The sequence below is a fragment of the Argentina silus genome (assembly GCF_951799395.1).
Source record: "Argentina silus genome assembly, chromosome: 8".
NCBI classification, from domain to species: Eukaryota; Metazoa; Chordata; class Actinopteri; order Argentiniformes; family Argentinidae; genus Argentina; species Argentina silus.
This window is the reverse complement of record NC_139662.1, coordinates 9,062,425-9,079,388: the sequence shown is the minus strand read 5'-3', so window position 1 is coordinate 9,079,388 and position 16,964 is coordinate 9,062,425. Positions and strand designations below refer to the sequence as shown.

The following is a 16,964-nucleotide window of genomic DNA, read 5'->3' as shown; positions in this document are numbered from 1 at the left end:
GTGTGTGTGTGTGTGTGTGTGTGTTGCCCCTGGCTGAGAGGACAGGCAGAGTGGGGTGGTTGCCCAGGCCGGGGGCGGGGGGCGGGGGCCGGGGGCCGGGGGGGGGGGGGGGGGGGTCCAGCTGCAGACAGGGAGTGTGTGTGTAATAGTGTGTATGTGCGTGCCGTCACTGCTGAGTAGTGTGGGATGTTTTCTGTTTTCACCGTAACATTTCCCAGCACTGTTTAGGAAAGTTAAAAGTAACATCCTGGTCTGTGTTTGTGTTGCACGTATGCAGCTCCGACCACCGACACCCCCCACCCCCTCCTTTAATACAGTGAGATTAACAGAGTGCAGATTTACAGATGTTGATACTGGAGTAATCTCATTCCCAGACACTTCCAGCCAATATGCTCGGAACATACAGTAAGGTCTGGTGGACCAATGCGTCAAAATTGGCCTTGTTTACCCAATACAAAGATCGGGAAAAGCTCCCGGCGTATAGCCATTGACGCTTTAACTCGCATCAACCGTCCCACAAGTTTGATTTGTTGTTATTTCAAGTTTATATGCCCTGTGTGCAATTGCCTGGAGACAAGGTTAATACTAGAGAGTGGAGAGAGGCTGTCTTGGCCCAGTAATTGATTGCGTGACAGATGTGTTCATCCCCTGTGTGTGTGTGTGTGTGTGTGTGTGTGTGTGTGTGTGTGTGTGTGTGTGTGTGTGTGTGTGTGTGTGTGTGTGTGTGTGTGTGTGTGTGTGTGTGTGTGTGTGTGTGTGTGTGTGTGTGTGTGTGTGTGTGTGCGCGATCCCACACCTCCACCTCCCAGTCAGAAGCATACACACAGACCATCATCATCAACAGCTCTGAAGGTAGACTGAGGTCATAAAAGCGGTGCTGCGGGTTAGAGATGAACTAACATGCTCTCTGTTTTCCTGGACTGAAGGCTGGCAATGGCACGGAGCGGGTCGGCGGAGCCAAGGGCTGGCAGCTCACCAGGTTGTAAAAATTCAATAAGGGGAGTAATGGGACTCCAAGGAATCTTTTACTCCTTCTCATGTGGTTGGAGGTTTTCACAGCTGGGGTGCTCAGTTAGGCCAGTCCTGCAGACTTTTTGTTTGTCTTTATTTTTGATCTGAGTTAAGGAGTGGTGGAGTAGCCCTCACCAGCATGTTGTGGAGAGAGGCTGGTGCTGGGGCTGGGGTTGGTGATGCTGGAGCTGATAAAGGGTGTTGAGTTTGGACAAGCACAAGGTCTTAGCTAGCAGCTGGGTAGCTGAGAATGAGGTCTCTCAGTATGTCCTCTCTACAGTAGCACTCTGAGAGGGGGGGGAGTGCAGTGTGAGGGATTCTGTAAGGGAAGGAGAATTGTCTTGAGGGTTATTACTAGGGTTATTGCTAGGGCTATTACTAGGGTTATTACTAGGGCTATCAAATGATTTAAAAAAAAAAGTTGCCATGGTTTTATGTTATTGATCACAAATTAATCGCACGTTTTGTTTGGTCAAATTTAGCCCTAATTAAGGATATTCATTGAAAAAAACCTCTACAGTGGGTTGTAGATGTCATATAAAGGGGAGAAAACACAAAATAATTTGCATCAGATGTTTTATTAGCTTCTTAAATGATATAAATACTTTTAAAGAAATCTCACTTGTATCTACTCCCCATATCCATGGTATTCAACATGACAAGCTACTATATACAATGGGGAGGGGATACCTGGATCTTCTCAGCTGAGATCCACAACAACAACACACATTCAAAGGGAATAAATAAGTCCCCCATGTTTCTGATTGAATTACTGTACTATAGGAACTTGGCTAACTCTCAAATCTCTTCAGCCTATGTCAAGAACTATAGGCCCATAAAATCAAAATGTAAGGAGTGAGACCTAGAAGACAAGTTACACGATACAGTAGCTGCTGCAAGACTACAGTCCTTTGAGAAATAACCACCGATTGTTGATCAATATCAGCGAAACTGCGCAGGGGCTTGCTGAAGCTGATCATCTCAAACACAGAGGGCCGCAAGGTTGTGGACACTTCATCAGCGTGTCTGTCCTTCTCCGTTGTTGCATGCACGCGTTCAGTGAAAACAAAACTATGGTACAAACTGGGGAAATTGCAATAACGACGTTAAAAAATAATAATAACGCGTATTTTGGAATGTGGTTTTATCGCAGGAATTCACACGTTCCCATTGACAGCCCCAGTTATTACCTGTAGTCTACAGTAGTACTAGGACTATCTGTGTGGTGTAGAATTGCACTCTTAACAGCAGAGGATATCTGATCAGGCATGATTTAAAGTTCGTGTTTGGTTTGGAGATCTGAACGGTGAAATATTTGGTGGAAACCAATACCGAAACTCTTCCACCTTCCACCGTCTATTTTTAACCTGTATTTGTTGAAGGAATTAAGCGATCCCCTTTCATGACGCGTTTCTGCTTGTTCCAAACCAAACACCTCGATGTTTTTCAATAGCTTTCTAGTTCCCATGCCATATCACTGTCTCCATAGGTGGAGAGTGTTAATCTCACGGAATAGTTAGATGAAAGCCATGCAAATGTTTTCCCCTCTTTTATAATGTATGTAGCTATGCAACAGAGATCTCCAGTGAATGTTTCCCATGACATACCGACAATACCAGACCGAAAGCCTGGTTTGTTTTGAGTCAGCGTCGCATTTGTAAACTTTGGGCTCAACAGTGGAATTCGTTTTTACGTGTTTCTATTTTAGTAAGTGTTGATATACTGGAATAACTGTCCAGGATAATAACTGTTCATCCCTTCGGATGGTTTCCAACAAAAAAGAAACTTCCCGCAAGATAAATATCTTTTCTAAATGGAATGCTATTTATGAGGCGGAATTGAGAAGTGCAAAGCCGCAGAATGCGCGGAGGACAATGGCGATGGCACTGACTTGCCTGCAACCGAGTCCTTGCCTTTGTGAACTGTTTACATTGCAGCCGGCGGCACGGCCGCTCCTGTTTAGATAAGTGGGTATCAGATCCCAGCGCTGTGCCAACTGTCATCATGCATGTCTAGCAAAACACCAAACCCGCCCGCCACATTTTTCACTCTTTCTGCCTGCCGTCCATCCTCCTCTATCTTCAAATGTAGCCTACATGGCCGTTATCTAGGCCTAAGCTGTCCTTGACGCTGGTGTGACGGAATAGATGTATTAGAAAACGAATACCATTCTAGCTATGTGTTTCTTATTCTTGTCTTGTCTGTATTATTTGCAGTCTTTCTTCTTCTTTCTTCACATTGTCCTCCTCCCCCTCTTCCTCCTTTTCATTGAAATATGAAATCAGCGTTTCACACAACCACCTGTCTCTTGGATGAAGGCCACTTATTCAGAATAATGAATCCTTTTTTCCCCATCACTCACTGAATTGAGTGAGCCTTCATTCAGCATGCTGTCCTTGGTGGCCCTCCCTGTTACAGAACAGTACAAGTCACACTGAAGGCTTCTCCACTGGCAGCTCAATGACCCACCACTGGCCTTGAAGAGTGCTCTCCCGATGACTCAGGCACTTTTTAGTTGATTAATTTGTTTGCTTGGTCACCTTTTAAACCCCCTTTTTGAATAGATTTATTTATAGGCCCACTATGTTTTCACAGGCGATGTAAAATCTGCCTTGTTGTATTGCGTACATTTCCATATTACCTCAGTGTTGATTTATGTTTCGTGCCTTTGTCATAATTCTCAATGTCAGCTACTTAAAACCAACAAAACACGTTTGAGTAATCCATATAAATGATAAATGACAATTACTCAATGACTCAAAAATACATTGAGTAATGCTATATGTTTTTGTCGGCCACCGTGTTCTTGCCTCTGTGTGTTTGTCTAGTGAAGAGGCGTTTGGCTGGGATTCGCTGCGTACGTGCCGCTCCATACGAACGCAAGCCGCCAATCCCTCTCTCCCTGTTGCCACAGCAGCGGCTGTGCCCACCAACTTAATCCCCCCAGCACTGCAGCGGGTGGCCTGCACCTGGGTCTGCAGGAATGAGCTATCTCTCACTCTCCTTCTTGCTCTCTCACTCTCACCCTCTCTCGTTATCCCTCGCTCTCCCTCACCATCCCTCGCTCTCCCCTGTTCTCCCTCGTTCTCCCTCTTGCTCACCCTCTCTCCCTCGCTCTCCGTCACATGCCTACTGTACGTGCCTCTGCAGACAACCCACAGGCCGCTGTGTACCAGCTATGGTCACGTAGACCCTCTGATTGTTGTTGGTCTCTACGGGGGCCTGGACCCTCTCAGAGTGTGGCCTGTCTAGTGTAATGAGAAGCAGAGCATATCCCCAAGCTGGTCTTGGTAATAATAAATCTATCAAAAACAATTCATCATGCTTTACTGAACATTATTCACAGCCTATTCATCTCAATGGAGGATCATAGTCTTTCTCTGTAGGCTGCTGTGCCAACTCGCTGAAACGGGACAGTTTACAGTGTATCATCTGGGTTAGCTTGTGTTTATATTTCTGCCAATGCATGTAATCTACCCCTCTAGAGAGTTCAGCTCAGTCTGAACCACCACCACACCAGTCATGTCCATTTCCATTAGCCGAGGCGGCTAACACCCTTCTAAGGTTGCCTGCTTCCTTCCTTCCTTCCTTCCTTTTTTCCTTCCTCCTTGCATCCCATCGTGACTCTGTTGTTTGATCTGGTGGAGTTCATCATTTTCCCATAAACTGTTTGAAACCCCCCACCTCCGATCACCGCTAGGCCCTGCCTGCCTGCCATGGCACCGACTGATTGACTGACTGACTGTCTGTCCTCTCCTCTCTGGGAACCACAGCAGCGTGAGAAAGGAGGAAGCTATGAGTTATCTCTCTGTCGGTGGGAGGTTTAGGCTGGGCCAACCTGCTTTAACAAGACCAGTCTGAAAGTTTCCACTTTGTCTGCATCATTTCTGAAAGCGTCCCTAGATGGGTGAGAGTGATATCTCGGATCGCCACGAATGACGATGACTCGGATGTCTGTTGTACATCGAAACAGCAGCTACAGCAGCTACAGTCGAGACAGTGAGACTCTGGGGCAGCTCATGATACAGTTTTCAGTCAAATAGCAGCACATATTGGTTTTGACATATAGTAGTTCGGCTGCTGGTGAGATGTTGCTCTCCTACTTAAAGCACATTTTTCTCTCTTGAGGTTCTCATTTTGTCTCATATTTGTCTGCAGAGGCAATAAAACATTTTGTGAAATGACAGATTTGTGTGCAGGAGCCCCAGAGTTCTACCACAGCTCATTTGTTTCCTGCTATCGCCACATAAAGCGCTTCTAAGCTGCGCTCCCTGGAGGTAACCAGCAGATTATCAGTGGGGGGTTGGGGGCAGGAAGAGGCTGCTGCTGCAGGCAATTATGGTCTTAATATCACATGTGGGGAGAAGAGCTGAGGAATTATTTCTAGGACACTCGTGGACTCCCCAACTGGGAGATTTTAGAAAGGAGAAAAGTTATATATTTTTCTTCGGTACACTCACTCTCCGGGTGAACAGGAGAGTATTGAGTATTATGTCACAATGTGTAATAATGACTTTTTGGAACACCTTTATGTAACAGCTGAATGTCTTTGAAGGGAATAGTCAACTATACTGCTCTTGCACTTAAGACTAAGTTATAAAATGAATAAGGCTTACAAGTTTTGGAAATCATGGTTGAATGCAAGAGGAGGACATACTCCATACAGTAGTGAAGGCATACATATACATACATGTATGGGTCCTTTAATCTGCCATGACTGGGTTTTAGTCCCAAATGACACCCTGTCCCCCATATAGGCCTAGTGTCCTTGTTTTCACCAAAACCACACACTGTTATGCCTTTAACCAGTCAAAGACGGTTAACTGGGAAGTCTTTGTTGATAATAGCCTAGTGTGTGTACTGCCATGTCTTCATGGCATCTACGCTGTGGCGCATTTTACGTGTTTCCCATAAATAGCCTCAGGGCTTTTCCAACATCGTATTTTATTACTTTGTAAAAATCCAAAGAAATGGTGCCACTTGCAGTGCATGGGCACGGTTAGGCAACATCCTCCCTGCAGCCCTGGGAGCGATGATAACAATGTCTCTATTAAAAGGTGATGAAAACCTCCACATGCTCAGTGAGTGAAGAGGTGTCGCCCCAATGCTCTGGTGGTTTTCCTATTTTACAAAAAAGAAAACCACAGGGGTGGATGATTAAAAGTTGACTCTGATACTCTAGGCTAAATGTCGGTTGTCATGCACACATGGCATGCGTAAAGAAGGGCAGGACAGTCAAATACAATAGAATGTGGATGATGGATGGGAGACATCACATCATGGGAGAGTCAAGCTCCTATTACCAGTAGGCCGACTGTATATTTTGGGAATGAACGGCATTGTTTGGATCCACGTGAATTGTCCCCCTCTGGGTGCTTCTCATACTATGACTACCTCACTGTTCCAAGTAGCTTATCCTTGTCTGAATGCCATGTACTGTACTGTGTACCTGACGCTTATTCAAGCTGAAAAGATGTTGAGTCATTGTTCAGACTGAGTGATGGATTTATTAGTAAGCAGTAGAAAATAAAGACGCCCTTGCAGACATACACAGCCTCACCCCAGTGAATGTTCAAAACATTCCCTAAGAATCTGGCATCTGGAAAACGTTTTGTTTACCAAACATCAGTGAATGAGTTATAGCTCATTTCTGGAGTGTGTTTTGACTCGATGTTGACTATCTTTGTAATCTGTGCACTTGTCTTGGGTTGAATATATGACTGGCTACAGAAGAAATGTAGGCTAGTTACTGGAAAAAAAAATGGACAGTTAAAGCTATGTTTTTTTTCCCCGATGTACTGTCAACAATGGAAACAAATTGCGTTTTGTTTTGGTTCTGCTGGGTGCATTAAACAAAAAACGTCACCTGTAAGCTTTTGGCCACAGGCAAAGACCCTGACAGAATGCTTTTAACAGTCTGTGTCAGAATGAGAGCGGTTTTGTTTCATTAATGAAGATGCTCAGCAAGGTTATTTAGGATCCAGTAGATTAGTGACGATTGATGGACAAGTAATTTACGAGACAGAGAGAGAGCGTGTGTGTGTGTGTGTGTGTGTGTGTGTGTGTGTGTGTGTGTGTGTGTGTGTGTGTGTGGAGGTGGGGGCAGGGCCCTGTTTTGTTGTTTTTGAGAACTTGGAAAGGCTGGAACTCAGACCAAGGAGGCTCCCCTCCCGGCTTGCGCACGTGTGTGTCGCTGGTGCACGCGTGTTTTTGGGGGGGAGGTGGGATGAATCAGGCCAGTATCAGGGACCAGATACTGGTCTCTCCAAGTTCTCTCCGGGAGTGACAGGAAGGAAACAGGGAGGACGTCTCAGCGTGTTGCACCTGTTGCCCGGGCAGCAGGTCAACAAAACAGGGTCCTACCCCCACCTCCACTCTGGTGCCAGGATCAGAGAAAGAGGGAGAGATGGGGAGAGAGAGCCACAGAGAAGCAGAGAGAGAGAGAGACTGCAGGATCTGTCAGCGCTCTCAGTGAAGCTTGCTCCAGGCTGCAGGGAGAGCAAATTAAAGCAGTGGCTCTCTCTCTCTCTCTCTCTCTCTCTTTCTCTCTTTCTCTCTCTCTCCCCCTCTTGCACCCCCCCCACTCTCTCTCTCCATCCATTACTCAGCAGTACAGAGGCAGGAAGGTGTGACTACTACGGCAACTCCCTCCTCCTCCTTCAAAAGAGCTGCAACTGTCCAGGCATGAAAGTTGAAAAGGTTGAGAGGAGAGAGAGAGAGCGAGAGAGAGAACAGGAGTGTCAGAGAACAAGAAAGGACAGCGTCTAAAAAAAGAAAGATGGAGAAAGTGGGTGGTGAGGGTAACCATTAATTGAGGCTAATGACTTGAGGACATCATGTCCTGTACAAGCCAGTCATTTATGGTAACCTTAGTCAATGTACAGAAAGAACAATAGAATGAAATGTTATCTTTCAAAGACAAGTTTTGTCAGTTGCTAGAGAGGTATGGTAACAGAGAAGTCAGATGTTGAAAAAATAACTCGCTATTGGAAAACTGAAGTTTAATTTGAGTCTTAGTGAGATGCTAAGCAGTATTAGCTACTGTATTAGAAGTTTTAGCTCAGCTATATACTATAGCTAGCGACTGTTATCCACAAGGTTTAGTTTCTGATATTCTTACATCATCAACTTTCTTCATCCCCTGTCCATGATATGGCAGATTCCAAGTTTTTTTTTTTTTAATCTCACGACCCATCTACTCTCCCCATAGAGAAAGCAAGGTCAATGACTCAGTTAAATGTAGCTTTCATGTGCAGATTCCCCTCCAGAGTAGACTCCCGGGGATACGATCAGCGTTATTTCTTGACCACCATGAGTTTTTATGACCCACCTCTCCTGGTGCCACCACGCTGTCTGACCCGCAGCTCGTCTAAGATAAATAAGAACACCTGTAGAGCTTTGACATGTCACGCCATCCAGGAAATGTTTCCACTGCCCAAGCAGATGTGGGGGAGCACGAGAAGAAACAAACACATTCAGCAAATAACCAAAATATCGTCTTTCAAATTGTGACAGATGAGAGAAAATTTTTCATCTGAGCAGCAGAGAGGGAGGTGAGAGGTTAGTCAGGTTAGCGTCAGTTGGTGATCATGAAAGAAGCAAGGTTTGAATTACAGCCAACGGTGGTAACGGAACAGTTGTAAAGTATTGTGAACACTGGTACCTGGCAGGCAGGACATCTGAGCGTTAGTAATTACAGTACAGCACAGCACTAAAATTAGTCTGACTCATTCAGTTTCTCTCTCTCTCTCTCTCTCTCTCTCTCTCTCTCTCTCTGTCTCGTTTGATTGTGTTTTTCATGGTGGGCGAAGTATTTGACCAAGTTTGTTCCGACTTTGTTCTCTCACATATGATGTTTTTACTGACTAATACTTGTATTTGGCCTAAAGGTAATACACTCACACACAGAAACGATACTGTATTATATCCCTGTCTGGGTCCATCAATCAGGCTGTACAAGAACTGAGAATAATTAGATTTTTTTGTTGTTGACTGAGACTCTGCGTTATTTCCACTCGATGGATCACCAAGCAACCGATGCATAATAATCCGAAAAGGAAAATGGAAATGATCTAATTGGGAACCTTTGCTCACTCAACTCTACCAATCACGTGTTTGGCTTCTGGGCTAGGCCCTGCCACACGCCCAGGTGTTGTCATAAGCTTATTAGAGGACTCTGTTAAGTCGGATTCCACCTCATCCTTGCCTGTCATCTTTCTCTTTTCAAACCGGGGGGCGGTGGCGGCGTTCTCCATGACAGACAACGAGATGATGGAAACTACTGAAGCACAAAGAACACTTGGTTGCCTAGTTGCCCACCTACAGTACAGTACAGTACAATACAGTACTGGCCCATCCTTACCTGTTGTTTTCCCTACCCTCTGTAAACCCCTTTTGTGGAGACGTTACTATGTAGAGATGATGTTGGCTAAGACTGTCTACACAGGTACATGTAGTAGACGTGGGTGGGCCAGTGGGCGGTTCACAGGGATGGAGTGCGTCAGCCAGTATCACCACTGTCATTTGTGAGTACATCTGCCCCCTCATAGGACTGGAAGTATGGGAATATCTCAAATGACACCCCATATAGCCCCCGTATAGCCCCCGTATAGCCCCTTCAACCAGAGCCGTAGGGCTATCTCTCTCTCTGGTCAAAATTGGGGCTCTGGTCAAAAGTAGTACTGTACGCTATGGGAAGAACTCAAGTTTCCCATTGACGATTTCCGCGAATGTGGGGAGTTACGCTTACAGGAATAAGGTGTTATTTTAGACTCGGGACCATGTGACCATGTCTGTAGTGTACTCGGTTACTCTGGCCCATGTGTGTCTTTCTCTGACAACTCTGAGGTACTGAGGTCAACTTACAGTACAGTCAAAATAGCCTGTTTAACCTTTCTCTCCCTCTCTCCCTCCCTCTCCCTGTCCCCCCCCCCCCCCCCCCCCCTACAGCTCCTGGAGTACGTAGGTAAGGGGAATAGTATCATGGACGTGGGTCTGGCCCAGGCCCGCCAGCCCCTCAGCACCCGCAGCCACTACTTTGAGGTGGAGATCGTCGATGCTGGAGAGAAGTGCTACATCGCCCTGGGCCTGACAAGAAGGGTAAGCAGCACGCATAACGCCGAATCTCCAGTCAACCCCTAGCTCCTTACACCCTCGTGTAGATCTCAAGAGGATCGGATAGGTTTAAGCAGTATGGCAAGATTCTACCTGGCTTATCAGAGGACAAGATCTAGCTATTGCCATGTTGCTTACAATCCTCCTCTTCACAAAACAGTCTACATGAGTGGGTGTTGGGGATTGATTTGGGATTCACAGTCTGTATGCATGTTGTTATTGTTGTTGTTGTTTTTTTTTTTTAACCATGACTAGTTTTGTCATCCTACTTAATTTCTTTCCCATTACTGAACAGCTGTGTTGGAGGACACTGTGTGCTTGCCGGACATAATGGCTACTTTGGAAAGATGAAACACGCAGAGGAGGAAAAAAACAATTAAGAAATGTTAGCACGTCTAATTCAAACCCTCATTTCTTTTTCCAAAGAATGCACATGAGGTTCCCATTTAATGTAAGCACAGCACAGGAGCTACAGTTCCCATAATAACCAAGCTTTACAGCGCAACACAAAAAAAACATAGCTGTTTTGGTACTGATCAAGACCGATCAACACACAGAGTAACACAGCCTGTGATATCAGTGGGTAAAAGGTTGATGTTTCAGGCACTGACAAATCCCCAACTAGACTACAAATGCATGATTCTGAGGTCAGATCCAGATACAGTATTGTGTGACAGAAGAGAGCACAGAAATACAGTGTACATGAGTAAAGAAGGTCCAATCTGACGCATTTTTGCATTGCACATGTTCCAGTTTTTTTTATTTTTAGTCCTTGTGCCTTTTTTTTTTGTGGACACTGTTTTAGAGGACCAGAGAGACCGGATGGGATGGGCCTCTGTAGGTACAGAATGTTCTAGCCTTGAGACATCAGTAGGGTGCATGGTGGTGGTGGTGGTGGTGGTGATGGTGCAGTAGTGAGAACCTCCCCAGCCATGGTGTGGGCTGCATGGCGTGGGCTGCTTCTGCTGCTGTGTGGTGCTCCTCTCTCTCTGGTCCGTCCAAGGCCGTGGTGCAGGCAGAGACTAATGACTGTCAGGTTGGAGACACCGCAAACACTTTAACCAGCTTGTCTAGTGGGAGAGTAGAGCAAGGCAGCTGGGTCTGCTCTGCTGCCTCCCCCAGACGCACACACACACACACACACACAAAAACAGACACACACACACACACAAAAACAGACACACACACACACACACAAACACAGACACACACACACACACAAAAACAGACACACACACACACACATTTGACCAACTTGTCTTGCGGCGGATTGAGCAAGGCCGTCGCTTCCCCTTTCCTCTCCCAGACCTTAAAGCTGGGTGGCGATAACTCCCTGCCTTCCCTCCCCTCCCCTCCTCCTCCCTTCACAATACTTCCCATCTCTCTCCATCTGTGTTTCATTACAAGGACATTCATGGCAAAGGCCAACAGAGGTGATAAAGCAGGTAATTAGAGATTTGTCTAAGTACTGTTTACTAGTCAACATTGCATGCTGAGTTCACACAGCATCCTGCTGCTGGCCGGGTCCAGAGAGGGACCCAAACACAAACACACATCAAGTCATTATTGGCGTTTATGAGGGGCGCCGCCGCCCTGTTGACTGATGGCTGCACTGCACCGTCCTCTACTTACAGTATGGCAGAGCAGCAGCTGACCTGTTTGTCAGGTGTGACGGAAGCTTAAAGGCCGATTACACTTCCAGTGAACTAACAAAAAAAAAAAAGATACCCTGTGCTTACCCAAGACGTTCTACAATGATTTTAGTCTAGAAAGAATTGTTTTTAGTGGAAGTAAGTGAAAAAGATCTCCAAAATGATCTCAGTCAATTTCATGGCATTCGTGGCATTATATTATGAACTCTGTATGTTTGCTAATGTACTCTGTGTGTAAAGGGAGGACGGGGGGGGGGGGCGAGACATGTAATCTAAGATCTGTTTTAACCCCCCAGCCCCACTTCCCAGATCTGGCGCTACCTCTGCCCTCGCTCTCCTTCCTCTGCAGATAAGAGTGGAGATGTATGTATGTGTGCTTGGTAGCGGTGCAGCTTGCATCCGGAGTACACACTGGTTGCTATGGTGCAGGACAAAGACAGATCCAGACCTAGTGAGGGGTGGAGGGGTGGAGGGAGGCAGTGGTGGAGGGAGGCAGTGGTGGAGAACAGCGTTGGTGCCTCAGCAGCCGTGTGTGTGTGTGTGTGTGTGTGTGTGTGTGAGAGTGAGAATGAGCCACTGTGGCGGGCCGTTATCGCGCTGGCCTAGTCGGCCCTTTCCTCTGCCCTCTTCCGTCCCCACGGGGTCAGTTTCAGCCCCAGCCGCCCCTGAAGGAGCTCTGTTTCCTCTGGTCTGGGACTGGGACTATGACTGGGCCTGGGAACTACCCTTCCTGATGGAGCACTAGACACACACACACACACACACACACACACACACACACACACACACACATACACATATACACACACGCACACACATACACGCAGCGCCTGCCTGCTGCATGTTTATTCTACAAAGGGTTCAGGTTCGGAACAAAGGCAGCTGTGCTTGTGCCAAGCATAGAAATAGAGTGGACAGAACGAACATTCCCATTCAAATCAACGGCCCATGATGGGTAGACCGTGATGGAGAATTCTATTTCTATGGTGCCCACTGCCAAGGCCTCTCTGTTCAGGTTTAGCAACAACAATACAACAGGAGGTTGTTGACTTAGATCAGCGACTTGTCTTGATGGAGTTATCTGCGGCTGGCGGGTGCTTCATGTCAGTGGTGGGTTTACACCATGATGGCAAGAGGTTACACAAACAGACAAGACTACACCACCCCTACACCCCCTCACTACCCCAACCCTCCATGTCTCTCTGAGGTTGTGGACACACACACACACACACACACACACACACACAGAGTACATGCTCACACACACACACACACACACACACACACACAGAGTACATGCTCACACACACACACACACACAGAGTACACACTCACACACAACACCTCTCTCTGAGGTTGTGGGCGCACACACACACCCCCACACACACCACACGCACACACGCTCACCTGCGGTAATCCTAGGGGGATATTTATAGCCAGGACTGGGACTGGGGGAGATGGTATCTGTTTTGCTGGCTGCTTCCACCACGGGTAGCAGCAGCATCTCTCTCTCTCTCTGGCAGTTTGTTGTTCACTCTGTCACAGTGTGGAAATGCAGGCTGCTCCTATGACACTGATAAAGCACCTAGGGATCAGATAGGGCTTTACTATGGACCGAACGCTAGCTACTGTGTTTGTTGTTCTTGGATGCAGCTCACTTTATACTGATGGCTTCTGCAGACCGCGGTGGCCGAAAGTTCATGTTTAAGGAAAGGCCCGGGTTAATGTACACGTACGTTTACACAGAAACAGTTGTGACAGTTTATGCCTATTTGTATTACAGATAATCAAATATAATGCGTGATATCAAATATTCATTTTATACTTGTTAAACTCATTTGATTACTTAACGTTTTTGTTTAATACTAATACTAAGTTGTCAATATTTGGGCAATAACTGCTGCATTGCTATAGACCCAGACAATAACATGGCTGAGATGGCAGAGATACAAACTGAGGGGTATTATATCATTCATATCTTAGACCCAGGTCTGCGGTTCAGTGGGAAGACTGTAAATCCATCAGATAAACAGATCCAGTAAGCACTGGTCTCACCAAAGAATTGATCAGACCAGAGTCTCATCCCTTCGTGAAACCAAACCCCTGACCGACAGGGAGACAATCCTCTCCTCTGGTCTTGTCTCGTCATCCTGAGAGCAGGCCAGAGAAATCCCTGGGCTTGTGGTTTAGAGAGGGAAAGAGGGAAAGAAGAGCAGACTTGGCTGAACGGTTGGAGCGGGAGCTGCATTCCTCCGTCTCTGAGTGTTCCTCTACTGGTGTCTCGCTCTGTCTCTCTTTTTCTCCCTCTCTCTGTCTGTCTGTCTGTCTGTCCGTCTCCTCCTCCTGCCCCGGTGGGGTTGTCAGACTGCAGCATCCGTCAATCCATCTAGGATGGCTGTGTTTCCCCTCATGTCTTGACCAGACCATCTGGGGTGTCTCTGGTCTCTGGTTTCTGTTTTATGACCGGAGGAACCATTGCACCATTCCCACCTGTGGGGAAATCAGAAGTCAGTTTACACCAGACTTGGGTCAGACACATTCAGAATGTGAAATAATGTCAAATTGTAATTACATTTAGCTGAATTATCCTGTCTATTGTTATTTCTATTACCGGTCTTGTTTTTATTAGGCCTAAACGTTGTGGTCGCCTAATTTGTCATCATTAGAATTGTTTATAATCTCCACGAGGAGAAGACAGGTCTGCTAGAAGGGGCATCCGTATCCCCCCGCTCCTGGGTTGTTTTTAGGAAATGGGGTAGAAGAACTGGATTCAGGGATGAATGAAAAGGTTAGACCCAAGTTGTCTTCCTGCTCTTGGGTCTGTGGTTCTGTGGTTGACTCCTAACGGATGTCGAACTGAGAGAACAAAAAACATCTCTGGTTATTTACTCTGACTCACTCTCTGATCTTCGCCAAATGTTGGCCCTCTGATTATTTCTGTTGGCATGGCGAACCTGCATAGAAAAGAGGTATCAGCTGTGCCCCTAAGTGGCAGCCAACCAACCAACACTTGAAATGAAATTCTAGCGAGGAGGAAAAATGGTCAGGAAGAGGGATTCTGGTCCCAGTGGGAATCGAACCCCCAACCTAAGCATTGCTAGCACCTACGCTCTACCAACTGAGCCACACAGAATAACCCATAAATGTAATACTATAAAGAAACAATTGTGACATAATTTACTCAGTTACTATTTGTCAGGGCTGGGGTTTCTCTGGTGAAAAAGTAAATGGGAGAGAGGACATTAGCTGTAGTTATGACCTGTGTGTGTCTATCTGTGTGTGCAGGACTACCCCAAGAACAGACACCCGGGCTGGAGTCGAGGCTCAGTTGCTTACCACGCAGGTGAGTCTTCCCAGGTCACACTTTCTCTCTGTTGCCTCAGTATGTATTACCATACAATTGTATTGTTTTCTGTCTGGCCCTCCGACCATCTACCTGTCTAGCTTATTCACATTCACTTTCCCTTAGTGCAATACAGTATGCGGGAGTTTTTTTTATTTTATTTTTTTTAGATGGATCATCACTCACAGACATTTCCTGTGTATCCATCTATCTACAGTTCAGTTTAAAACCAGCATCTTGGGGCACCATCTCTGCTGGCTGTGGAGGTGCCCAGAACAGATAGAGTCAGCATCGCAGGCCGATAAAGTCAGGAGAAAAAAAAAACAGCGTCTGAAGAACAAAGCGGATCATATCTCACTCCACGGGGAGTTATCTCTTAAACTGAAGATTGAAAAAAAACCTTAAAAAATCCCAACTAAAACGGAATCAGTGCGAGATATCACTCAAACTGAAGAGAGGAGAGAAAACAACTACAGAATCAGTTAAGAGTTATCAAAGCCACGGTTGTGTAACTGCTCAGTGTGGCCCTTTGTGACGACAGGCCTGTAACTGCTATCTCCTCAGGAATCTGCCAACGCCGACATGCAGTCTTCAGCACCCGTACGCTATCGCTAACAGATTAGCCATCGAGTGATGCTGCTGTGATACTGTCGGAAGGAGCTAGTGGGTCTTTATCTGACATGGCCCAGTATGAAGGACCCAATTGTTAAAACCTCAGGGGGATTGAAGAGGGCCTCAGCCATGGCCACGTTAAGGAAGTGTGTGTGTGCGTGTGTGTGTGTGTGTGTGTGTGTGTGTGTGTGTGTGTGTGTGTGTGTGTGTGTGTGTGCACGCGTGCGTGCGTGTCCGTGCGCGTGTGTGTGTTCACTCCACGCATGTTGAGAGTTTAGAGTGCATTAGCTTGTTTACTCTCTCCATATCTGTCCTACTGGGGCTACTGATGATGCAGTGCTGAGGGATGGGGTTCACAACACTCCATGCCATGCCAGTCCCAGTGGGTTGTGTTTATGTGAGCTCCCTGGTTTGGCTGGTGTATGGAGGATGCCACAGCAATGTGCACGTCCCAGCACAGCTCCCATTAATCTTATTTGTTAGAGACTAAAATGATGTATGTGGTTTTCCACGCTGCGTCTGAGGTTAGCCTTCCCATGCTTGGGTTGAGGCGCAGGCTCTGATCCAGCTTCTTCCAGCTCATCGGGCGTCTCGCTACCCCTTATTACTGCACTCCATGCATCCTATACTTTTCTCGGAGCAACGGCGAGGTTTAGAATATGGCAACAACATACTCTGGCAACACGACGACGTACCTATGTATACAATGCTTAAATACTTCTATACTTAAAGTGAAGCCAATGAATGACAGATTCTCGTAAAGAAGGAACAGTTGTACAATTTGTTTCCTTGGCTCGGTTTCTGCAAGCTGTGGCGGGGAAGATTTTGACTTCTTGGCTTTTTTTTTTAACGACCAAACCCCAGTGAAGGGCAAAGAGCACTCTGTAAACTGTCCCTCTGCCCGGTCGTTACCTCATTTGGCTCTTCAGGTCACAACCGTATCTATTTATGTGTTTATCTCGCGTTCCGGAGGGCAGGTGTCTGCCAGCGTATCGCTCTCTTTATTTATGTATGTGTTTATGTTGGATGTTGGCTCAGTTGCGGACCTCTATCCCGTGTGTGGCTGTGATGAGGGGAGGAGGCGGTGGTGGTGCTGATGTCGATGGGCTGTGGCGTAGCGTGGACCTTCTGTGCCCTGTTTGGAGCCGACAGCCAGCGAAGCAGCAGCACTCAGCAAGCCTCATTAACCCTGTCATCCTGGCACACCGCCCTATCGTAGCTCCTCATCAGTG

At 46.6% G+C, this 16,964-nt stretch overlaps 1 protein-coding gene across 2 annotated transcripts in view; it reads left to right on the top strand.

Moving 5' to 3' along the window:
- The window catches only part of spryd3 (SPRY domain containing 3), a 32,358-nt gene that overhangs the window by 9,888 nt on the left and 5,506 nt on the right, over positions 1-16,964 (top strand). For both annotated transcript variants that reach the window (XM_083676113.1, XM_083676112.1), the window contains exons 7-8: positions 9,961-10,110; positions 15,063-15,120. In XM_083676113.1, the coding sequence (XP_083532239.1) occupies positions 9,961-10,110; positions 15,063-15,120 (208 nt within the window). The remainder of the gene's footprint in view (positions 1-9,960; positions 10,111-15,062; positions 15,121-16,964) is intronic.